This window comes from Loxodonta africana, chromosome 7 (genome assembly GCF_030014295.1).
Source record: "Loxodonta africana isolate mLoxAfr1 chromosome 7, mLoxAfr1.hap2, whole genome shotgun sequence".
NCBI classification, from domain to species: domain Eukaryota; kingdom Metazoa; phylum Chordata; class Mammalia; order Proboscidea; family Elephantidae; genus Loxodonta; species Loxodonta africana.
The window spans coordinates 9,971,995-9,995,397 of record NC_087348.1 but is presented as its reverse complement, the minus strand read 5'-3'; the positions used below and the strand labels follow the sequence as shown (position 1 = coordinate 9,995,397).

Here is a 23,403-nt window from a genome sequence, read left to right as displayed (position 1 = left end):
TTATCTATTATTCATATTCTTTCAGTCTTTGTGTAGACTTGAAATTCATCCTCATAAAATATGGGGAAAACAAATTTTTTTTTAATTTGAAAATTCTATCTTTTGGCAAAGGATTGCTGGGCTCTGGGGAGCAGGCTATTTCTTCATTTGGTGAGGGATGGCTGGAGGCCTTAGCTTGCCAGAGGCCTGAGCATCCTGTTGTCTGCCTAGGGCCCCCTCTTTGCACCTCTGCATTCAATAGGCACACAGAGGACACATTTCTATTTTGCCAAAGTCTCACCAAAAACCCCCATGAGATGGGCTTAATGATCCCCATTTACAGATGGGGAAGCTGAGGCTTAGAGAGGTCAAGTAACTTGCAGCACAGCTGGACTAGAATCCAGTCATCTGACTCTCAAGCCTGGGCTCCTAACCAGGCCCTGGAATTCTGTGGGCACTCTCCAGCCCCCCATCCTCACCCAGATGGTGGTACTTGGGTACTGTCCCCAGCTTTAGGGCTAGGTTATGAGCCTCCAGGCACAGCCATTGGACCCCTAGGCCCCATTCCTTCAACATCCAGCTCAACCTCAAGGCCTGGGTCTGCCCAGGCATGGACACCACACTAAGAGCAAGTGAGATTCCAACCAGGTCTTCCCTCCCCCGGGTCAGGCATCAGGGTGCTAGATACCCTGGGTGTGCCCCTCCAGATCCATTTCTACCCTTCTCCTCTCTGATCTGTGCCCCCCAAACTGCCCTGTAAGATCATAACTGGGCTCTTGGGCCTTCTGGCTGCTGGATGGGTTTGGACAAAGGGAGGCAGGAAGATTTATTTCCCGGGTTGGCTTCCTGCTTGGCGTGGCCATGTTCTTCCACCAAAAGCCACAGCTCCTGCCAGGTCACAACACAGCCTCCTCCTGCTGGCTGGCCTGGGGTAACAGTTCCCCACTGCTGTTGGCGCTGGGGCACCCCAACTCCCTGTCCACAATTTTGTAAACTATCCCTTGGTTAAATTCTTCCCAGTTATCCTATTTGAGTTTATCTTCTGATTCCTCAAAACATAGGGAAGAAGACCTGGTCTTTCATTGTCCCCGATACCCTCGCTCCCCCCATTCCCCTCAAATTCTCCCACCCACCATTTTCTGAATCCCAGGAGGACAGATCCAGGTGGAGAGCCCAGCAGCTTACAAAGCTGTCTTTATTGGTTTCTTGTTGCCTCCTGGAACATTGGATCAATCCCATCTGGGAATGTGCCATTTGAGAAGATAAATACTCATTTTGCCCCCCACACTTCAGTAGGGAGAAGTTTAATAAAAATAGTAATATAATAACAATAATAATGACTGTGATCAATAAGAAAATGTCCCCATATGACCCCCTAATACAGAGTTGGTTGAAGCTTCAAGAAAAAAGGTCGCCCCTTTCTGGGAAGGCCCGTGTGCCCTCCTCCCCACCAAGGAGCCTTATAAATACCCCCCATCTTATCCCATTCCATCCCTGCCTAGGAATTAGATTCACCTTGGACGGATTAGACAACAATGTCAGTCCTGCTCATGAAGCCCCTTCCCTGGTCCCAAGCTCACCGAGCTCCTCCCCAGAAAGGATCCGTGGGGCTGTGTTTTCCTCCCAGAACCTCTCCCCTCCACCCTTCTCATCTCTTCTTCCTCATCACCTCCTTTATCCCTCTCTCCTCCTCTGGATCACTTCCATCCCCTTCCAATTTCTCCTCTCTACCTCCTCTCCCACTTCCTTTCCACCCCCTTCCTCTCTCTCACCTTCTTCACTTACATCCTTCCCTCTACTCTCTAACTTCTTTTCTTCTGGACCAGCACCTGTCTTTCCCACCCTGACCCTGAGCAGAGACCCAGACATGCCCCATTCTGGCCTCAGTGAGGGTCCTGATGGCAGCACAGGGCCCCAGACCTGTTCCGGGGCCCGGGGCCTTCTCCCTCTCTCACCCTGACGCAGGGGCTTGGGACCCAAAATGAGAGCTTTGGCACAGTCTCCCTGGAGATCAGGGCCGAGGAGGCCATTCTATTCCTAGTGACCAGCACAGGCTGGGACCAGAGGGGAAAGGTAGGATGAGGGCTGGGGGTCGAGACCCTGAGTCGTGGGAACCCAGGCAAGCCTCCTGCCGCTGCCCAGCCCAGGCCTTCCCCGAGTTCGAATTCCACATGTCCGGACCGGCCGGAGTATGGCATTCCTCAAGCTCTTGGCTCCCACACATCCCTCTGTCCTGGGATTGGGGTGGGCCCTGCTGGAGGGTGTCAAGGGGAACTCTCTGAATCAGGGGCCGGAGGGAGGCTCCTGGGCCGCTCTGAGACCTGGTGGGGGTGGGGAGAATAGGAGGAAGTCACGGTGGGGAGAGGCAGGCAAGACTTGTTCCTCACCAGGCCAGTGCCTTCCAGAAGCCTCCCTAGGACTCATCACTTGCTCTAGCAGGCCCTTGAAGGAGGCCAGATATGAGGGGGTGGGGTGGTGCATGAGTCACTGGAAGAACCTGGGGAACTTCTACCTAACCCTGGAGCCCAACTCAAGGTCCCTTTCTTCCTTCACTCCATCCTTCATTCAATCAGCGAACATGCTTTACTCTGGGCAGAAGAGAGAGGCCTGAGCCCCACTATCAAGGAGGCCACAGTCAGGGGAGGAGGATAGGCACCCATACAGACAGCCACAGCACAGTAGGTGCCACAAGCTAGGCACCCATGGAAGGCCCAGGGAGGCCATGACCAGGCCACCAGGAAGGCTTCTTTGCACAAGGTGATATTGGTGCAGGGCCTTGAGGGTGGCCTGGGCATTGATTAGGCTAAGGATTGGGAAGGCATTCAAAACAGGAGGCAGAGCAGGGGAAGAGCCAGAGGTATGAAAGAGCGTGGCAAGTCTCAGGGCTCTGGGTGGCCTGGTGTGGCTTGAGTGGGTGTGTGTGTGGGAGGGAAGTAGTCAATGTGGCTGGAGGATAGGTGGGAGCCTTCCCACCTCCTCTTAGGCCTTCCTCTGGAACCCCTCTGCCCACGATCTGGGCGTCTGTTATTGTTAGTTGATTCTGACTCATGGTAACCCCATGTGTACAGAGGAGAACTGCTCCATAAGGTTTCCAAGGCTGTGACCTTTTGGAAGTAGATTGCCAAGCCAGTCTTCAGAGGTGACTCTGGGTATGTTTGAACTGCCAACCTTTTGGCTAGCAGTCAAGCACTTAACTGTTTCCACCTCCCAGAGATGCCTCCCCCAGGGCTCCTCGGTCCTCTGTTAGGGGTCCCAGGAGCTCCACCCAGTGCTCTCCCCATGTGCTGGGCTCTTCCCAGGCATCACCTGATACAGACCTTATGATAACAGCCTCATTTTACAGATGAGACGAGCTCAGGGTGGTTGAGCACCTCACTCAGGGCCACACAGCTGGGACACTAGAGCCAGCCTGCTGCCAGGCTCCTGCTGGGGCCCGCTGATGGGTGACACAGAGCTGCCAAGGGCAGGGATGGGCTTGACTTGGTTGGCCGCTGGCCTCCAGTCCTGCACAGTCTAGCACAGCACAGGACTGCCCCTCCTTTGGATAGGGGTGGAACAAGCCCCACAGCTCACCTGCGTTAGGGAGGCTGCAGGGCTCAGCGATCCCTGCGGGCAGGACACAGATTCGCTGGACAGAGATGTCCGAGGTTTCCTCTTCACTGCTCCAGGAACAAAGGAGGGGATAAAAACACTATGGTCAGTACTTGAGGGCTCCAAGCGGGTGGAATCTGGGGAGGGATGTGGACGTATTGGAGCCCTTAGGGCTGCCCTTACTGGGGTCCACGTCTCCAGCGAGGGTATCGCTGTCCATAGAGGCTGGGCGCCGAGAGGCCTCTGAGAAGCTGTGGGGCCGCTGCGGGCCGGAGCTGCGGGCACCTCGGCCCTTCTCTTCCGGAACCTGTTGGGGAACAGTGTGGAGGGGCTGGGATGGGCGGACAGTCTCAGCTGAGAAAACTAAAAACCAAACCCACTGCCATCAAGTCGATTCTGACTCATAGCAACCCTACAGGACAGAGTAGAACTGTCATATAGCTTCCAAGGAGTGCCTGGTGGCTTTGAACTACCAATCTTTTGGTCAGCAGCTGCTGCTCTTAACCACTACGCCACCAAGATTTCCAGCTGAGGAGGGGACAGCGCAAGTCAGGACAAATGAGACCCACTTGTCCAGGCCTGGGCATGCTCAGGGCCCAGGTATCAGCAATGAGTCACAGGCCAGGAGCCCAGGTAATCACAGGTCTACCATTGGCGCGAGCTCACCAGGGAGGCTTGCGATCGGCTCAAGCTCACCAGAGGCCTGCGATTGGCTCAGTCTCACCAGGGAGGCCTGCGATTGGCTCAGTCTCACCAGGGGGGCCTGCGATTGGCTTGAGCTCACCAGCGAGGCCTGTGATTGGCTCCGCAGTACTCACCCGGGCCAGGCCCCTGGCAGTGGGCTTCCCGTCGGTGGCGCCCACGTGCACCAGGTGGTTGAAGTTGGTTGGCGGTGAGATGAGCTTGGAACGCACGAAGGGATCCTTCAGCATCTCCCTGAGGGCCAACAGAAATGTGGGAAGGGGGCCGCACCCCCCGCCCTCCTGCCCTGAGCTCCGCCCCGGCCCCAGAGTAGGAGGAGGCTCCGCCCCCCCAAGCCCCCGCCTCACGCACGCGCACCTGCGCTGCTGCTGCCGCTGCTCCTCCGATACACGGAAGAAGAAGCGGCGTTTGCTCTTGGTGCGGAAGAGCTGGCGCCGGCTGTTGTCCGTGAGGTCGGGGATGTCGAACTCGTCCTTCTCTGTGGGAAGAACAGAGCTGGGTAGTGCTCCCAAGTCCCCAGTCCGCTGGCTCTCACGGTCACACGTGTGCACAGGTGAAGGCACACAGGAGGAACACTTGCACATAGAGGTGCACGCACGTACACACGCGCACATTCCCTCACCTGCCAGCCGGTTCCTGAGGTAGGTCAGGCGAACCTTCTCGGTGCCATAGAGGAACAGGGAGCCCTCTGGGTTCAGGGGTCGCACCTGAGGCAGCAGGCAGAGGTCGGGTCATGCTGCCACATTGCAACCCGACCCCCAGTCCAGCCCAGGGTCTGGGGAGGCCCTGACCTTCTTGAGTGGCATGGTCTGCACCCATTCTGCTCTCCTCACGTCAAACACATCGATGGAGTTCTCACTGAACACTGTCAGGTAGGGGGCTGCGTAACCTGCAGGGTGGGAAACTGCCTGTGCTGTGCAGCCTCTGGCGAGGCGAGCACCTCTCTGAGCATGTTTTCTTCTCTGCATCAGGGGAACACCCTGTGCGCAGCAACAGCACAGTAACTTCCCCTGTCTTTGTCTGAGAACAATCCTGGTGACCACACCCAAACTCCACAATACAGCACAAATAACAAGCCCATTGCACATAGGGCACAGTTCTCAACACTTGCCGTTTTCCCTCCCTTAATTCTCAAACAGCTCTGAGTAGGTACTGTTATCACTTCTAACTCACAGATGAGGAAACGGGAACTTCGGAGCTCAGTGATGGCCAGTCACCCAGCAGGTGAACCAGAGCTGGGGTTTGGACCCGTCAGTCTGCCACCCAGGCCCATGTGCTGAATGTCTGTTACACCCAACTCACAGGCCCCACCCTGGGAAGAGCCATAGCTTGTGATGGGAACGCCATCCTTCCTTTCTTCCAGGCCTTACCCCATCACACCAATTACTGGTGAATGCCGGACTCCCCCATTGCCCAAATCGTTCATTCATTCATTCATCATTCACTCCCCAAATATTCAGAGCCCCTGGGTGTGCTTGCCTGGGCCAGTGCTGAACGTGGATGAAGGAAGCAGCCCAGCCCATTCAGCAGTCCCCACCCAGTGCACCAAGCCCATCATTACAGTAGAAGGTGATAAAGACCAGGACAGAGGCCTGAACAAAGGGGTGAGGGAACAAAGACGAGGCATGTCCCAAAGATGGGGGAGGGTGAGGCAGGGAGAATGAAAGCAGTAAGGACGATGACAACAACCACGGTCCTTGTGTATGGAGTGCCTGCCCGCTCCAGGCTGAGCCGAAACTGGAGCTGGACTTGGTTAAGCTCTGCCAGGTACAAAAAGGAAAGCAGCTCCAGAAGGGGTAAAGCATGGACTGAGGTGTGGAAGAGGAAGGGCCCATGCAAGTAGCCAAGGGGCACCAGGAGTCAGGGTGTGAAGGGCCTCTGTTGCGGGGCCAGGAGCTTGGCTGGAACCCCATCTCACTCTGCCAAGTGGGGTACACAGTAGGTGCCTGGAGTCCAGCCCAGCCCCACCCTCCCCAGGCCTTACCCCAGCCCGTGGGGGCTGCTGGCCACAGCAGTTCGTGGCCTCGAGACTTGCGGCCAGCACTATCCACGTAGACCCCGGCAGTGGTGAAGAGCAGCAGCAACTCACTGAGGCTGAGCTCCACAGCACCTAGCGCTTCGCCCAGGCCCCCGCGAGACGGTGGTAGCTCCTCAGGCACCAGCCCGGCCCCCAGCGCTAAGGGTGCAGCCTCGTTGAGCAGCGGGTAGAGGGTGAAGGCCCCAGCCGCGCCCACACACAGCCGGTCGCCCAGCAGCCCCAGGCTCTGCACAGGTGCAGGTGCCTGCAGTTCCCGGATTCGGTGCTGCCAGGGCCCTGGGCCCGGCCCCAGCTGGTAGCAGAGCACCTGGCGCTTGACAGCTACACAAAGCACAGGGGTGCGGGCCTGCAGGATGCGCCCAGCTGCCAGTGCCTGGCAGCCTCGTGACTCAGTGATCTTGGCACCCGTGGCTTCTGTATTCTCCAGCTCGGCCAGGGCGAAGAGGCGCACGCTGGGGCCGCGGCCGCACAGTACCACCAGGAGACCCACAGTGGGGCTCATGGCCAGCCGCTGCACCCGCCGACACTCGCCCACCTGGAAGATGTCTGCAGAAGGGAGGGCATCACCAACTAGTGGATAAGGAGCAGCCCAGTCCTCTGGGGCCGACCCCCACCCACACCCACCCTGGCCCAGGGGGGCAGGTACCGTTGGTGTGTAGGTGGATCACAAACAGCCCCTCCTCAGTGCCCAGAGCAAGCCGTTCCTGGTCTGGGAGAGGGTCAGAGGTCAGAGGGCCTGTCCACTGGCAGGGAGCCTGGGTAGACCGTTCCTTGCTGGACCTTAGTTTCTCTTGGGGAAATGGGGACAGTGATCCCACCGTCCCTGCCTCACTGGACCCTTCTCTCCCAGAATCTGGACTGGCTTTAATGGGGAGCAGGGGTCAAGGTCAGAGGCCCACCATCTTGAGCTTTGGAATTTGGAGTAAGTCACTCCCCCTCTCTGAGCCTTGGTTTCCCCTTGTGTAATGGGGTCAATGGTACTTTCGTCACAGAGCTGCTATGAGGAAGAGCTGAGGCAGTATAGATTATATTCAACAGAGTCCTGACCCACAGTTGTCCCTGCTCAGCAAGTGCCCTCATCCGCTCTGGCTCTGACTGGCCCCGGGGTCCCACACAGTCTATCCTGTGGCTCCACCCTGAGTGACTGCTGGGAGAGATCCCAGCTCCCCAAGGGCAGGGGCTGGCTCAGGGCCTCAGCTGCCGGGAGAAGCCAAGGAGCAGAGCTTCCACTCCTTTCTTTTCCAGCTGTCAATAATGGAGGCCCTGCTGAGTATAGTGAACTTCGTGGCAGCCCCACTGTACTGGGCTCAATAAACCAGACCCTTCCCTGGAGTCAGTTCCGACTGACAGAGACCCCATGTGTTACACAGAACTGCTCCACAGGGTTTTCTGGACTGTAATCTTTACAGAAGCAGATTGCCAGGCCTTTCTTCCATGGTGCCACTGGATGGGTTTAAACCATCAACCTTTAGGTTAGCAGTCGAGTGCAAACTGTTTCCACCACCCAGGGAGCTATTGAGTTGAATAAAAAATATATATTTTTTGTCCCCCCAAAATTCATGTCCTTCCCTGGATCTCAGAATGTGACCTTATTTGGAGATAGAGTTATGGCAGATATAATTAGAAGGAGCCCTAGTGGTGCACTGGTTAAAACACTCAGCTGCTAACCGAAAGGTTGGTGGTTTGATCCCACCGGCTGCTCTGAGGGAGAAAGATGGGGCAGCCTGCTTCCTTAAAGATTACAGCCTTGGAAGCCCTATAGGGCAGTTCTGCTCTGTCCTGTAGGGTCGCTATCAGCTGGACTGAGTTGACGGCAGTGGGTTAGACATAATGAGTAAAGATGAGGGCATACTGGAGCCCTGGTGGCACAGTGGTTAAGAGTTCAGCTGCTAACCAAAAGGCTGGCAGTTCGAATCCACCAGCTGCTCCTTGGAAACCCTATGGGATAGTTCTGCTCTCTCCTAGAGGGTCACTGTGAGTTGGAATTTACTCGACAGCAATGGGTTTGGTTTTGAGGTCATACTGGAGCAGGGTGGGTGCTTAATCCAATGACTGGTATCCTCATGACAAGAAAAAAGACACAGAGACACAGGGAGAATACCACGTGATGGTGGAGACAGAGATTGGAGTGACGGAGTCTACAAGCCAAGGAGCACCAAGCATTGCCAGCAACACCCGAAGCTAAAAGAAAAGCACAGAACAGATTCTCCCCCCTAAAGTCTTCCCTTGCGACACCTTGATTTCAGACTTCTAGCCTCCAGAACTGGGAGGGGAGGAATGTCTGGTGTTTAAGCCACCCAGTGGGAACTTGCTCTGGCAGCTGCAGGAATTAATAGATCCTCAGGAGATGGAGGGAGGCCTGGAGCAGTCACACAGCTGCCCGTGGCCACCCAGCTGGCAGTAGGAGCACCAGGACCCTTGTTTGTTTCCACTCACATGAGGATCTCTTTTAGAAAAAGGAGAAACTGAGGCACAGAGAAATGGAGTGATGAGAAGTCAGGCCCTTGCCCCCCAGGGCTCCTCACACAGCTATGCCCGGAGGAGGCTTGCAGAGGACACAAGTGTGGGCAGCAAGGCCACAGGCTCCTGCTGATGGCTGCAGGGACTAGGCAGCAATGGTGGCCCTCGTGACCGTGCCTGGGCCTGCACTGTCCCCACAGTCCCTATGGGCTCACCGATGATGGCGGCGCAGAGCGTGTGGGGCAGCAGCGGCAGCCCGTTGTCGTAGGCTTCCTTGAGGGTGTACACAGGTCGGGGCTGTGGCCGTACGTCCTGTAGCAGCCGCTGCAGCTCACCCAGCACCTGCAGCCAGCGCTCCCGCTCGCCCTCGCTCTCTGCTAGCAGCAGCACGGTGCATGTGGTGGGCGGCACTGCCAGCTGAGAGGCAGTCACCTGTAGGCAGGGACCCAGGCTGGAGGGGCCAGGGGCAAGAGACCAGGCCCAGGGCCAGCCATCCTCCCACTTCCCTCTTTCCACCAGGTGCAGGGCTAGGCACAGTCATACTGTGGGTCATAATCCAGATGGGAGTCCAACAAGCACACGGACAATTTCAGAGAGCCATGGTCAGTGCTGTGATAGGGAAGGATGAGGCATAGTGGGAATACAGGGGAGAGCACCCTAACCCAGACCAAGAGGTGCAGGAAGACTTCCCAGGGAAGAGACCTGTCAGCTGGAGCCTGAGGGACAAGTGCTATGACCAGGAGTAAGTCGAGGTGGGTAAGGGGCTAGGGGGTTGGGACCAAACCAAAAGCAAACCTATTGCCATAGAGTTGATTCCGACTCATAGCGACCCTATAGGACAGAGTAGAACTGCCCCATAGAGTTTCCAAGGAGCGCCCGGTGGATTCGAACTGCTGACCTTTTGGTTAGCAGCCGTAGCTCTTAACCACTGCGCCACTAGGGTTTCCAGGGGGCTGGGAGGGGGATGGCAATTCCAGGCAGAGGGAACAGAATGTGTAGGGGCCAAGAGGTGAGGGCACTCTTAGAACCTCAGGAAGCACAGCACGGCCGGAGCAGAGGCGTCAAGGGGAGGCTGGGGAGGTCAGGAGGGGCAGACCCATGGGGTCTGAGGACAGTGGGAGCCACGAAGGTCCTAACAAGGCAGCGCATGGCCAGATTCACATATGGAAAGCTCATTGGGGCTGCAGGGTGGGTGGTAGATGCAGGTGCCAGAATAGAGGCTATTGTTGCTGTCCACACAAAAGCTGAGGAGGCAGCAAGGGGCTGGAGAAAAGTGGCTGGAGTGGGGATGGGATTGGAGGGGATGAAGCCTGGCTGGCCCACCAGGCACTCACCCTAAAGATGCGTGGCAGGTCCCTGGATTGGGCGTGGATAACATCAGAGGCCAGGACGGGGGTGGCTGAGAACTGGGGATCCCTGGGATGTCCATGGAGCAGGTCAGAGGTCGCAATGCCCTGGCCATCCCCCTCACCCACTAGTCTCTTGCCCCACGCCACTGCCAGCACCCACCTCAGATCCAGTGCCTGCAGGAAGGCCCCACTGGCCGGGCTGAGCCGTGGGTCAGGGGCATCAAACAGCAGTAGGCGCGAGTCACTGACAGCAGCAAAGACCCGCTGCCAGCCACGTCGGACGCCCGAGGGCCGAGGCACCTGGGGAGAGGCAGGCGTGGTGGGGCCCACGCAGGCCCTCAGCCCCCTCCCCGTCTCCCTGTCTCCCTGCCCCAGCTCACCGACAGGAAGCCCTCATAGGCAGTGCCAGTGCCCGTCTCAGGGTGCACTCCCAGGGCCGTGCGGAGGAGGTCAGGGGGCACAGGGCAGAGGGGGGCCTGTGGGGCACACATTGAGTGGCAGAAGTAGCTGCAGGCTGTGGGGAAAACAGGAGGGCAGATGGTGAGCACCGGAAGGATGGCTTGGCCTCTGGTCACTCCCACCCACGGTTTCCCTGAGGCCTTGATGAACCGGAACCAATTCCCATCTAGGGAGACAAAAAAACCTAGGAAGTAGGAGAGGTGGCTCAGGAGGCACCCGTGACCCAGGGGTGAGAAAAGCTGCCTGGCTGTCAGGCCCAGGGAGCCTCCCACCTCTAACACGTTTCCCCCCACCAAAGGGTGCGGGAGTGTGAACGCGTGGGGCTCTCACCGTCACACCCGAGGCCCTGGCGGCCCAGGCCTAGCATCAGCGAGGTGCAGTGGAGACACTTGGTGGGGGAGGGGAAGGTCCGGGGACGCAGCACATGTGAGCCGGGCTGGGGACGATGGGACATGCCATCACTCCAAGCCTGACCATAGCTTCCCCAGGCCCCACACCCATCCCTGAGAGTGGCCCACAGGTTGGGGGAGCTGGGCCCGGGTGGCCAGTAAATCTATAGCAGTACTCAAACTCATTGCCACTCTGGCCATACTCTGCTTTTGGTGGCCATGATGGAGAAGGGGCTCTTGGAGGGTAGATGCAGCCACCTGACCAAGACCAGGCCATGGAGGAACCCAAGCAGGTCCTTGGAAGCCTGGCAGAACAGTCTAGCCCGCCCGCCCACGTGGCCCCTTGGGGCACTGACCTTAGCAGGAGGACTGTCTGCAGGGGCTGTGGTGGCAGCAGGTACCCTGGAGAACACAGCCTGCAGGTGGGGGGGGCAGTGCGTGAGCAAACAGGTGAAGGGTGTGGGGCAGAGGGGGTGGGGCCTGGCCCCCCAACTCCAGGACTCCGCCTGTCTCACCCCCATGCGCAGGCTGCGGCGGCCCTCTGGCCTCAGCTCTGGCTCCAGCCCTGACCTCGAAGCCTCTCCTGAGACACCAGAGTCCTTGGCGGAGTCCTTCTGGGGACGGAGGGCAGTGTGGGGGCAGTGTCAAGGCCTGGTGCTGCTCTTCCTGGCCCCCCTCCACGGCCCTCCCTGGTCCTTACCTCTGAGCTCCAGAAGGACAGGAAGGGAAGCAGGGTGTTCAGTGGCTTGGTGTCTGGAAACAGAGGACAGGGTCACTGGGGGTGGGGTCCCTCGCCGAGCCCTAACACTTGTTCCTCAGGAACCAGGGGCCAATGGGGCCTTGGTTTCCACCTCGGTCAAATGGGGGAGCTGTCACAGACTGTGGTAGGGGCTATACACAGCAAGTGCTCAGTCAGTGCTGGGGACAGATGGCGGGGTCCAGGACAAACTCCTGTTTCTTAGCCTTGCAAGCTGCTGAGGAACCCGCTTGGTGACTATGAGGCTACCAGGGAGGGCTCACCCCAGGAAGGCATGCAGACAGCCACTCACCCCCTGGCCCGCGAGCTTGCAGCTCCTCCTGCAGTGCAGCCAGCTCCTGCTGCAGGCCCTGGTTCTGCTTCTCAGCCTCCTGCAGACGGCTGGGGAAGGACACAGCAGGCTCACCACAGGCCTCTCCCTGGCACCCAGCCTGTGCTGTGCCTGCCCGGCCTCACCTCTCGGCCCGCAACTGGGCTTCCTGCACCTGCGTCAGCCGCTCCTGCAGGCCCTGCTTGGCCCGGATCTCGGCCTCCAGTGCCGACTGCAGCTCCAGCCGGGCCGAGGCCTCCATTTTCTGCAGCCGCCGTGCCTTCCACTGGTGGTCCTGGTGGCCACAGGGGACCCATTTAAGATGCCTTCTGGGCCCGGCTGCCTCAGAGGTACCCTCTTGCCAGCGCATGCTGCTCCCCACGCTACCTGGCCGGGCTTAAGGCTGCAGCTGGGCCACTCACCCGCTGTGAGCTTGTGAGTTCAGTGTCTGCCCCCCACCTGCCTGATGAGATTCCTGCACCCCCAGGGTGTTTCTGGGCTTACCAGTGGCCGGGCAGGGAGCGTCTGGGTGCCCACATTCCGCAAGGACTCCAGCTCCTCTGCCATCTTGGTGGCTAGGGCCTGCAGGTACCCCCTTGAGACCTTCTCATCATTCACCCTGGTTGGGAAAGGGCTCAGGGTCACGGTCCAGGCCCTCAGCCCCACCCAGGCCCAGGCCCAGCCCAGCGGGTGCCCACCAGCTGAGGATGTCGGCGATCTGGGCCTCCCAGTTGCTCTCTGTCTCCCGCCGCTCCCCCTCCAGCCGCTGCTTACTCTGCTGCTCCTGCTCCAGCTCTTCCGCCAGCTGTGGGCAGGGTGGGAAGGTGGGGGTCAGCCCCCAGGGGCTGGCAGCCCCGTCTGCCATCTGTCCTCCCAGCACCCCTGGGCCTTGCGCCGTCCACCCTGGCTCACCCGCTGCAGCTTGCACACCAGCTGTGAGCCATGGCAGGAAGCCATCCTGCCCCAGGACCCTGGCAGCTCTGACCACCCACCCGGCTGGCTCCCCACCTCTGTGCCATGGTGTGTCTATCCATGCTGCTCTGTGTCCACCCCTGCTCACCCGCTCTTGCTCCCGGCTCAGCCGCTGGTTCTCCTCCTGCAGCCGGCACAGGACCTCCTCCTTCCCACTCGGCCTGGGGAGGCAAGGGCCAAGGGGGTGAGCTAGCTCCAGGCCACGGCCCTGGCTTGCCCACCCCCGACCCCAGCCCACCCTCCCTGGCCACCCGGCTCACCCCTGACTGCGGGCCTGGTCCAGCTGCACACGTAGGGCAGCCACCTCCTTCTGAAGCTGGGCCTCCTGCAGCCCACCCCCGGGTGGTCCCGTGCCATTGGTCTCAGAGGCTGTGTGGACAGTCTTGAGAACATGGAGAGGGATCAGGATCTGCAGACCCTGAGTGGGGTCAGCCTGAGGGTCACGCCTCTTGGCGAGGGGGCTGGGCCTCACTACCTTGACTGAGGTCGACTCCTTCTCAAGGCTCCGCTCCCACTGTCTCTGCAGCTGAGTCACCTCCTGGCTCAGGCTGGCCACCTGGGCCTCCAGCTGTGATGGGATACAGAGGCAGGCAATGCAGATGGTGCCTACCCTGGCCCATCTCCCCCGCTTGCAACAGACTCTCAGGCTCTGCCAGCCAGGGTGGGAGTGAGGAGGCAGCTGACCAGTCTTTCCCCTCACTCAGGCCTCGGCCAGCCACAGTGGGGGTACAAAGGCACACTGTGTTCCCAGCACTCCCCATGGAGCTTCCCAGCTTCCTTCAGACACAATGGAGGTCGAGAGGCAGGGCCCTCCTGCTCCCCCTGCCCACCTCACCCAGCACCCACCTCTCTCCGGGCATCCCAGGCTTCCTCCAGCTGGGAGCTCAGGGCCTGGGTCTGGCTGGCCGTGGCCACCTCTCTCTCCTGGGCCTCCTGCAGCCTCTGGAACAGCTCCTCCTGCTGCTGCTGGGCTCGGCACAGCTCCTGCTCCAGTGCCCGAAGCCCTCTCTGAGCCTCAGCCAGCTCCTGGGAGTCAGGGGTGGGGAGTACAAGGCCTGGGTCAGTGCACAGACCTCTTCAGCACAAAGCCTGGTCACTCATCTACCAGCCCTCACCTGGCGGAGCTGGTCTCTCTCCTGACGTAGGTCACTGGCCTGGCCTGGGCTGTCAGCAGGGGGCCTATCCATCTGGGACAAGGGGGCTTTGCCATCCCTCTCCTTCAGTGTCTCTGCCAGAAACAGTCACTAAGACCACATGTATGGACTGCCCAGCCTCAGCCGGCACTCTACAGGTAGCATCTCATGGAAACGTTGTCCCAGCCTAGGAGGTGAGTCTCCTGGCCACCGTTCACATGCAGGCTCAGAAAGCTTCAGATACTTCCTCGAGACCGCACAGCATGCATGGAGCAGGGGCTGGACTAGAACCCAGGTCTGACTCAGCGTGTGCTGGGGGAGGACGGAGGCAGGTGGTGGGAGGTACCTGACAGCCTCTCCCGTAGGGTCTGCACTTCTTTTCGTAGCTGCTCCAGGTCCTGACGATCTGAGGGGCTCAGCCGGACCTCTGGCCAGGGAGAAGGCACCACAGGTGAGCAGCTAGCCCTGCAGCAGCGGCCCTCCGTCAGACCCACTTTGCCCTGCCCAACCTTGCCTGACTGGCTCCCCACCGTACCATACAGCTTCCGGCTCAGCTCTGCCTTCTCTTCCTCCAGACACATGATCTTCCGCTCCAGGGCAGCCAGCTGCTCGGAGCCGCCCTCAGGACCAGGACTAGGGCCGGGGGAGATCAGAGGTCATGTAAATTAGCAAAAACCCACTCTCTAAATCTTCCTCCTATATCCATTCATTCATCCCACCAAGAAACACCCACTGCGCACCAGTTCCGAGACCAGCCCAGCTCTATGCTGGGACAAGAGACAAATCAGTCCAGAGCCCACAGGGGAGGGCAAGGGACCGGGAGGCCCCTCAGGAGATGCCCAGGCTGATGCATGTGGCATCTCAGGGCAGTGGCTACAAGGTCCCCCAGGCCTAGGTTCAAGTCCCAGCCCCGGCCCTGCGTGACCTCAGTCACCTAATGTATCTGAACCTCAGTTTCCTCAGAGAACAATATAGCAGCAACACCAGGGCCTCTTCTGAGGCTGTCAAGGGGACTCAGTGGTTGGGGCCCACAGTAAACACTCCATTAGTGCAGATCATCCTGGGAGCACCCCTCGCCCAGGACCTCGATGAGGCAGATCACCCTGGGAGCACCCCTCGCCCAGGACCTCGATGAGGCAAATCACCCTGGGAGCAGCCCTCACCCAGGATCTCAGGCCAATCCTGCGGGTAAGATCAGGCAGAGAGAATCCTGCTCATTTCACAGAGGCACAAATGAGGCTTGGGGAGTGGTAGGGGCCCTTCTAATTCTAGGCCTCTAGCTCCAAAACCAGGACATTCCCGCCTGCTGTGAGGTGCAGTGAGGGCCAAATGCTGGGCTGGGGCCTAGAGGGCCCTGAGGACATCGGGGTTGTCCTTCTGAGGGCTTACTTCCTGAGCTGCTGGACCATGTAGGCATGGGTGGGCCACTCAGTCCCCTTTCCCAGGGTCTTGACGGGCTTCACTCCCAGCATCTGCCAGGCTAGGCAGCTCCAGCTTCCTACTAGGTGGGACTCAAGACCCCAGAGAGTGAGGGCTGGACTCACCTGGTCGAGGTATAGGTGAAGCCCACAAATGGCAGGTGGTGACCTGAGAAAGCCCCATGGGAGGGTGGTGGCAGGGTGCCCTGCAGGAGGCACAGGAGAGTCAGAGTCAGCAGACAGCTCCAGACTGAGGCTCGAGAACTGGGAGGCCCCCTGGCAGTGGGCAAGACCTCCTCACCGTGCTCAGGGGCACAGCTAGTGGAAACTAACATGGGGTCGGGGGGGAGGGCAAACAGATCACAGCTCCCTGGAGTCCTTGAAGTTGTGGCCTCCCAGGGGCTGCTGGGAGTTCTCTTCCTTCCATGAATTCTGGCTGATAGTATGACATTTGGGGTCAAACGACCTTCACTTGGCACAACCTACCTCAGTGCAGCCTAACCCCAGGTAAGCCATGACTCCCTCAAGCCCCTGGGGTCCATAGGCCTCCTCCCCAGCCCGGCAACTACTCTGGGGAACTTCTGGGCGGTTCCTGGGCCGGCGAGGGTCAAAGCAGCTCCCCTGCAGTGGGACCAGCCACTCACTGGGTGGTTGAGGGTGTCGTCATCCACGTCGAAGTTGGAGGTGTCCACAGGCCCACGGAGCTCAGGAATGTAGGGGGCCGTGCTGGTTGCCAGCCGCTCCCAGTCCACACCTTCAAAGAAGGGGTGGTTGCGGAAGTCATCCAGCCCACCACGTCCCAAACGTTCCTCCTGGCGGCACAGCAGCTGGCGGATCAGGTCTTGGGCACTGGCTGGCACGTCAGGCACATCTGGGGGGAACTGCAGGTGATCCTGCAGGCCAAGCCAGAGAAGGGTGCATGGGTCCAGGATCCCACCTTCCCCGGCAGGCGTCTCCAACCATATGGACTTGGGGAGCCCATCCCGCCGCCCTCCCCAGAACCCCAGATCCTGGCGGCCAAACCTCATGGTTCATGATCTTGCCGTAAGTTTCCACCAGGGACTCAGCGTAGAAGGGCGTCTCCCCAAAGAGCAGCTCATAGGCGCAGACTCCCAGAGACCACCAGTCACACTGCGGGCCATAATGGCCCTTGCCCTCCTCCATGGCCTGCAGGATCTCAGGGGAGATGTAGTCTGGTGTCCCTACAGCCACCGAGGAGTCCACCTGTGGGTGGTGGTGTTGACGACGCCGTGAAGATGGCCTCAGGCTGGGCCCTCACCATGGCCCTGGGCCTGGTATTTCACTCCCTTAGGGCTCAGCTGGCCTGGTGCCCCTCACCTGGGGCCTGGGCCTAGCTCTTTGTTCCTCTGGGAGCCTGAGGCCCTCACTGTACCTCCCTTCCCCAGGGAGCTCCCACTTGGGGGCAGGGTCCTCACCATGCCGCTGTTGTTGAGACGCAGGCAAGAGCCAAAGTCGGCCAGGCGGATGTGCCCGTTCATGTCCAGCAGGACATTGTCTGGCTTGACATCCCTGAGGAGGACAGGGATGGTGAGGACTTGACCGGTGTGTGTGGAGGTGTGTTCAGTATATGCCCAAGCATACATGTGAGCAAGGTACACGCATGCGGGAGGGAGAGAAGGCTGCTGGCCAGGCTTCCTGGCTCCCAAGGAGGAAGAAAGTGGCCAGGTTGGGGAAAGGGACCCATAAGGTGGACCTTTGGAGGCAGCAGAGTGATGTGAGGGATGCAGGGGTCAAATGTCCCCAGTGTAAACCACAGCATAGCCACCTACCACCTGAGCCTCTCGGGCCAGGTGCTGAACCACAATTTTCCCACCTGTAAAATGGGGACAGAAGCAGCCCTCATTGCACATGCTTTTGGAATGAAGATTAAAAGGAATCAGTGAGGAATGCCAGGTGCTGGGTGCATGGTCGGCAGATGTTAGCCCCCCACAGAGCTGGCAGGGCAGCGGGGGCTTCAGGGCCCCACCTGTGGACGTAGCCGAGCTGGTGCAGTGAGTGGATGGCCAGCACCATCTCAGCCAGGTAGAACTGGGCCAGCTCAGACGGAAGGCGGTCCTCGAAGCGGCTCAGCAGTGTGAGGAGGTCCCCTCCGGCATAGTAGTCCATCACCAGGTACTGAGTGGTGGTGGGGTGGGGGAGGTGAGAATCAGTGTTGGGGAGGGGTACCTTCCCTGGGCCCAAGCCCTCCTGCCTACCCCGCGGCCTCTGAGAGGGCTGGAGTCTCAGGCCCAGGAGCTGGTGGGAAGTGGAAATGGCCCCAGTAGGAAGGTCTCTCTTTCTCTTTCCTTGGACCCAGTGTCCCTGGCCCCTGAGGGCCTCCTCTGTCTCCTCTGCTCCCAGGTGACCCTGCCGAGTATCCTTACCAGGTACTCCTCATCCTGGAAGGCATAGTGCAGGGCAGTCACCCAACGGCTGTCCCCCTTCACCAGGACGTCTCGCTCCTCCCGGAAACAGGCCGTCTGCAGCAGGTTTTGGGGAGGAGTGGGTGGGGTCAGAGCCCAGAAACCCCTCCGGTCAGCTCAGAGATGGAGGAAGACTCTATAAGTCTAGGTGGCTGGATGAAACTCATAGCTCTGCTCTGCCCCAGGCTGGCCTCCTGGGAGCCCAAGCCCTGCTTTATGGCTTTGGGCCTCAGTTTTCACACATAGGAAATGGGAATACTCTGCTTGCTTTTAAGACAAGCTTGTTATGAGGAGCGGCTAAGAGATCAGGGATGGCATCCCCTGTCTGTTCAGCAGTGATACCCTGTCCCTCCCTGGATGCCACCCATTCGCAGAGTACCAAAGTCAAGGTGGAGGTGCTAGCTCTGTCTGCCCACTGGCTGGCTCCCTGACCCTGTCCCCAGACTCCAGGTAGCTCTACCCCAGGGGCTGATGGGGCTTGTAGTCTTCTCCAGCCTGAGGACCTGACATTGGCCTGCCAGGTCACTGTGACGGTACCCCCACCCATTTGTGCATGTCAAAGTCCCACCAGGCCCCAAGCTGACCTCAGCCCTCTTCAGCATCTCCCACTTGTGCAGCATTTTCATGGCAAAAATCTGCCCACTGTCTCTCTGCCTCACCACAGCGACCTATGGCCACAGGGAGGATGGGTCACCCCACCTGGGTGCAAAGAGCCTCCTCCCACCCCCAACCCCCAGGCTCTCTGCTCACCTCCCCGAAGGCCCCTCGGCCGATCACCTTCAAGATCTCAAAGTCGTCTCTCTGCAGCCGCAGCTCTTTTACCTTCGATACGAAGGGACTGGCTGAGGAGGACACAGAGTGGGGCTCAGGGGGGAAAACCAGGTGCTGCCACTGCTGTGTGGCCGGGGCACAGATGTCCTCCCAGGGACCATTGGTGGGAGGTGGAGCAGGGGCATGGAAGGTGGAGGTGCTGGCTCTGCTCACTGCCTGGCTCCTTGTCCTGGTCCCCAGACTCCAGGTAGCTCCACCCCAGGGATTGATGGGACTTGTAGTCCTCTCCAGCCTGGGGGCCTGATACTGGCTGGCCAGGCCACTCTGAGGGTGATGGGGCCACCACTCCCACCCCAGCTCACAATGCTTGACCCACTAGCAGTGCCAGGCAGGGCCTGTCTGGGGGAACCGGACGGGTGACATTCCTTGTCCCCAGAGAGGCTTCTCTGCTGGTCAGAAGCTGTAGGCCTGGGTCCGGGCACCCTGCAGGCACAGAGGTACCAGTCCGCTCCAGACGGCAGGTAGGACAATGGTCCCGCAGGACCCTGGGAGGACAGGCCCTGGGCTCCCCATATGAGGCCTTCTCAGCTGGAGGCCTCGATACCAGTCTGCCCAGGTTCTCACAAGACTCAAAACCAGGCCAAAAAAACCTCTAGCTGGCATGGCCACTGGCACCTGAGGGTGAGAGCACACAGGGCCCTGCCAAGCCTGACTAGCCCTACAATGCCTAGCCCTGCCCCCTCCCTGGACTCGGCCTGTGCCTGGCTAAGAACCTCCTCCTCCCTCATACCCCTGACACCCCCCCTGAGGGGCATCTCCTGCCCGTCCCACGCCTCTCCAGGCCAGGAGTCACCCCAGGCCTGGCTTTGGAAACTCAGGGAGGCAAGAGTGACCAGTAGGGGTTAAGGGCAGCTGAGGTCTGGCTCCCTACCTCAGTTTCCCCCTGTCAGAGGGTAAACTCCCTGCTAGCTGGGTGGGTCTGTGGGTGGGGCAGAGAGCTGCCCCACAGGTTTATCAAGCAGAACCCCTGCAGCTGGGGTGGAGTGGAAGCCTCATTACAAAAATTAATTGTCTCTTTCCCAGGTATCTATGGGGAATGGGGAAGGAGCAGCCACAGGCCTCCAAGGGAGAAGTGAGGCCAGGGTGGCCACCCACCAGCCAGCTAGGGACCAAAGCCTAGGACCCCTATTAGGAGGTGTGACCCCCGGGCCAGGCTGCCCAGCCCCCTCGCCTTACCAAAGAAGGGGGGCTCTGGGCAGGAGCAGGGGCAAGTTGGGGCAGAAGAGTGAGTCACCGCCCTGTGAGTTACCTCGGGAGATGTCAACAGACAGGTCCCCACGCTGGGATCCCAGGCAGAGGTGCCAGAGGCAGACAGGGAGGAGCACACACGTGTGCAAACACACATGTGTGTGCATGTGCATCACAGGGGCTGGTGACAACACAGTCAGACACAGGCACATTCACAGGTGTCCCGGAACACAGGCAGGCCAGAGGCCGAGGCCCTGCCCTCACCCTGGGGGAATGGGCTGGCACGCCTGGGTGGCAGCCCCCCAACCGTACCAAGCCAGACCCTGTGCCTGTCCAGAGCTCAGGATTGCCAGGAACGTCAGTCGCCCACTGGGCAAACACCCGCCTCACCCCACCCCCTGGCCAGGCTCCCGGTGCCCTCACCATAGCCCAGTCGGGTGTGACCAGGGAGCCCTCGGGCTGGCGCCAGAGCCCACACTGGGCTCAGGGTCACCCCGGGCCAGCCACTCCCAGGGAGCAGATGAGTCACCAGGAAGGGGCGCAGACCCACCTCCAGCCAGGCCCCCTGGCCCCCTGGCCTGGCTCTCCTGGCAGCTCTCCAGGAGCCTGGCCGGTGGCTTGCACAAAGGAGCCGAGGTGGGTTCCTGTGCCCAGCCTGGGTGCTCTTGTACACAGGAAGATGGAAATTGTGTGTGTGTGTAGGAGAGTGTCCACAAGCGTGAGATGCTTCTGATCTGTGAGCGGAAGTAGGCCAGCAGGTGAGCGTGAGTCAGAGCCAGGGTAGCCAGGGTGGTCTGCAGGGTAAAGTGTGGGCTCACGGGGTCTCGCCCTAAGCTACGAGTGTCCCCAGTGAGTGTGTGGGAGACTGAGAACATGTGTGTCAATGTGTGATATGCATGGGGGTCTGTGTGTGAGCGTGTGTTCCCATGAGTCTGCGAGTTGTAAGATTTATACAGAGAATCCCTCTCGCGGCTGTAAGCGTTGTGTACATGCACCAGGATCTGTATGTGGGAACAAGTTTGTGTATGTCCTTGTGTGGTTCTCTGAGAGTGTCTGAGAATGTGTGTGCGGGTGTCGCGTACATGTGCGGGGGCCTGCAAAAATCTGAGTGAGGGTTTCTAGAATGCCCAAGTGTGTGAAGTGCGCAGGTGAGGGGGAGGGCCTGCGGGCTCCGGTGTAGGTGAGTGAGCCAGTGAGAGGAGCGCCTGTGGGGTGCGCGTCCCTGCCGGAGGCTCTGTGGGCATGGAACACGCGGTGGCCGGGGGCGGGGGGGGGTCCCGACGCGGTGGCCCTCGGGAGGCCCTCCCGCCCCGCCCCCGCCACTCACCCCAGCTCAGAAACTGCGCGACGTAGCGCTCCCGCCGCAGGGGGGCGCTGCTTAGCTCGTGGTGCAGCGCCAGCAGCAAGTCCAGGAGACCGTCGAGCCACGGGCCGCCGCCGGCCTCGCCCCGCGCCAGCCACTCCAGCGCGCGCAGCCGCCGCTCCATGGCTGCGGCCGGAGCCCAGCGCCGGGCTAGAGCTGGGCCGCCCGCATGCCCGCCCACCGGTCAGAGAGTCCGTCTCGCCGTGCGCCCTCCCCCGCCCTCTCGCCCTCCCCGCTGTCACCTTCCTCCGCCACCGCCTGCGCGCCCTCACCTGGGCGCCGCGCCCCGCCCCCCGATGGACGGGCAGGTGCGCGCCGACCAATGGGAGCCGCGGCTGGAGGGAAGGAGGGAGGGCGGAGGCGCGCGGGGGCGTGGACAACTCCCGGCCAGGAAGTGGGGGGGCGGGTCCCTAAAAGTAACTCCTGGGTGGAGCGGGGCGGGAGGGCGCCCCGTGGGGGCCGAAAGACCACCCAGGTTCCCGCGCGGCCCCAGTCCCAGCCCTGCCAGGGTGCTCGCCGGCCCCCAACCTAGGCTGGGGGTGTCCAGGACACTGCAACGTCCCTTGCCCCCTGGGCAGCTGCGGCCTCTCCCTTGGCGCTGGGGACGCCCGCGGGCCCGGAGCCGATGGGAGCTGTAGTTCCTGGGACGCCGGCCCGCTCTTGGCACACCCTTCTCCCCCAACCCCAAGAGCACTCGCCAGTTTCTGACCTCACTTTATTTGTATCCTTACAGCAGATCTGGGGGACAGATAGCTGGCGCAAAGATGGTTACACCCATTTAGCAGATGGGCACCCTGAGGCCTGGGAAGGACGAAGGAGAATTGAAGGGCTGAGGGTGAGGCTCGGAGGTAGACACTGGAGAGGTTGATGCCTCCAACACAAGCTTTTTAAGCCTAGGGGGAGCAAGGACTAGAGTGAGAAGGGCAAGAAGAGGTCCGAGACATGCTGGAGGACTGGAGGAGGATATGAGCTGACTTTGTCCAGTGGTAGCTCTGATTTCCATCTGTGTCCAGCTGAGCTGGACTAGACAACATGGGGTCGTGGTGTGTCCAAAATGAGAGGTCAAAAGGTGGGACATTTTAGTGGTTTTAGACAATTCTTTCATTAAAAGATTTGTTTGGGGGTTGCCTTTCCCCTCACACCGGTACCTCCTGGCGGGCAGGGTCAGGTTCCCCATATTGAGGGAGAGGCCGCCACTGTGAATGTTTGCTGAGTTGAAATGCCACCCACCCCAGCCTCAAAGCATTTCCTGCCAGGTCATCCATTTGGTCCCCTCGGAAAGCCTCCCCTGTGGCTTCAAAGCGCCCACAATCCATAAAATGGGGAAACAGAGTCAAGCTGGGGGAAGGGGAACCAGGATCCAAACCCAGACCTGGGAATTCCGTCACTGCCTCAGTTTCTCCTGGGAAGCCAGGTGGAGAGGAAGGAGTTTGGGTGGTTTGATCCAATCCACCTGGCTCTCACGTGAGGGTTTCTGTGTCAGAGGTGGAGCCTACAGGAGGTAGGAAGGGGCTGTGCCCTCCAAGGCCACAGGGGGGCGCCAGAGACCAAAGGAGGGGCAGGTGGTCTGGACAGGACCAAGTCCCCATCTCCTAGGAAACTGGGGGTACGGGAGAGGTCCTGGGCAGGGAAGATGGGCCCCCTTCTCTGATGCCCTTCTTACCCAGTCGTCAGGAGTTAGTAGTAGTCAAGGGCTAGACTGGCAAGGTCATTGGGTCCTGGTTCACACCCTGTGTGACCCCTGGCAAGTCCCTTAACCTCTCTGAATGCCAAGTTCTCAGAAAAGCCCATCCCGTGGACCCATCAGAATCCACCCCACATAGTGTAGAGGGAGGGAAACTGAGTCCCGGCCAACAAAAAGCAGGTCTGCCAACGGCCGCGGCGGACAGAGCCGGCCGGGACTGGCACTTGCTTCCATTTGGTCTCGTATTCGTTTTGTCACTCTTTCCAAGTGCCAGTTTCCTTGTCTATAAAGGGAGATTGGGCTCCCTGCTTACTCCTTTGCAGATCCAGAGTCAGGACGTCCTGAAGGCCACACTGG

The 23,403-nt window shown here is 60.0% G+C and overlaps 1 protein-coding gene across 7 annotated transcripts; it reads right to left on the bottom strand.

Annotated features, from left to right (window-relative positions):
* Nucleotides 1-1,155: 1,155 nt before the first annotated feature.
* On the bottom strand, nucleotides 1,156-21,486 carry CDC42BPG (CDC42 binding protein kinase gamma). 7 transcript variants are annotated; one of them, XM_064287833.1, is made up of 37 exons: nucleotides 21,327-21,486; nucleotides 18,731-18,822; nucleotides 18,565-18,648; nucleotides 17,942-18,037; nucleotides 17,545-17,693; nucleotides 16,994-17,087; nucleotides 16,581-16,781; nucleotides 16,202-16,450; nucleotides 15,684-15,763; nucleotides 14,675-14,772; nucleotides 14,486-14,566; nucleotides 14,122-14,234; nucleotides 13,853-14,032; nucleotides 13,482-13,574; nucleotides 13,267-13,388; nucleotides 13,095-13,167; nucleotides 12,733-12,839; nucleotides 12,539-12,653; nucleotides 12,181-12,329; nucleotides 12,017-12,105; nucleotides 11,668-11,720; nucleotides 11,483-11,581; nucleotides 11,324-11,383; nucleotides 10,909-11,014; nucleotides 10,500-10,633; nucleotides 10,280-10,419; nucleotides 10,105-10,186; nucleotides 8,986-9,202; nucleotides 6,957-7,019; nucleotides 6,257-6,856; nucleotides 5,064-5,161; nucleotides 4,895-4,979; nucleotides 4,630-4,750; nucleotides 4,389-4,506; nucleotides 3,754-3,877; nucleotides 3,553-3,638; nucleotides 1,156-3,433 (listed from the first exon to the last, which is right to left on the bottom strand). In XM_064287833.1, exons 1-37 carry the CDS (start codon nucleotides 21,484-21,486, stop codon nucleotides 3,356-3,358), a joined length of 4,689 nt encoding a protein of 1,562 aa, XP_064143903.1. In that variant the 3' UTR covers nucleotides 1,156-3,355. The 7 variants fall into 7 exon arrangements, with proteins under 7 accessions (XP_064143903.1, XP_003419657.2, XP_064143899.1 ...); XM_003419609.4 differs by having other exon boundaries at nucleotides 1,156-2,300; XM_064287829.1 differs by having other exon boundaries at nucleotides 4,630-4,979.
* Between the last annotated feature and the right edge of the window lie 1,917 nt (nucleotides 21,487-23,403).

Coding starts and splice junctions, on each gene's coding strand:
- CDC42BPG (XM_064287829.1), bottom strand. CDS start 21,486: ATGGAGCGGCGGCTGCGCGCGCTGGAGTGGCTGGCGCGGGGCGAGGCC. Junction 14,033..14,121: donor AGAGAGACCAGCTCCGCCAG/GTGAGGGCTGGT, acceptor CCTGACTCCCAG/GAGCTGGCTGAGGCTCAGAG. Junction 4,507..4,629: donor CAGCGGCAGCAGCAGCGCAG/GTGCGCGTGCGT, acceptor GTTGGCCCTCAG/GGAGATGCTGAAGGATCCCT.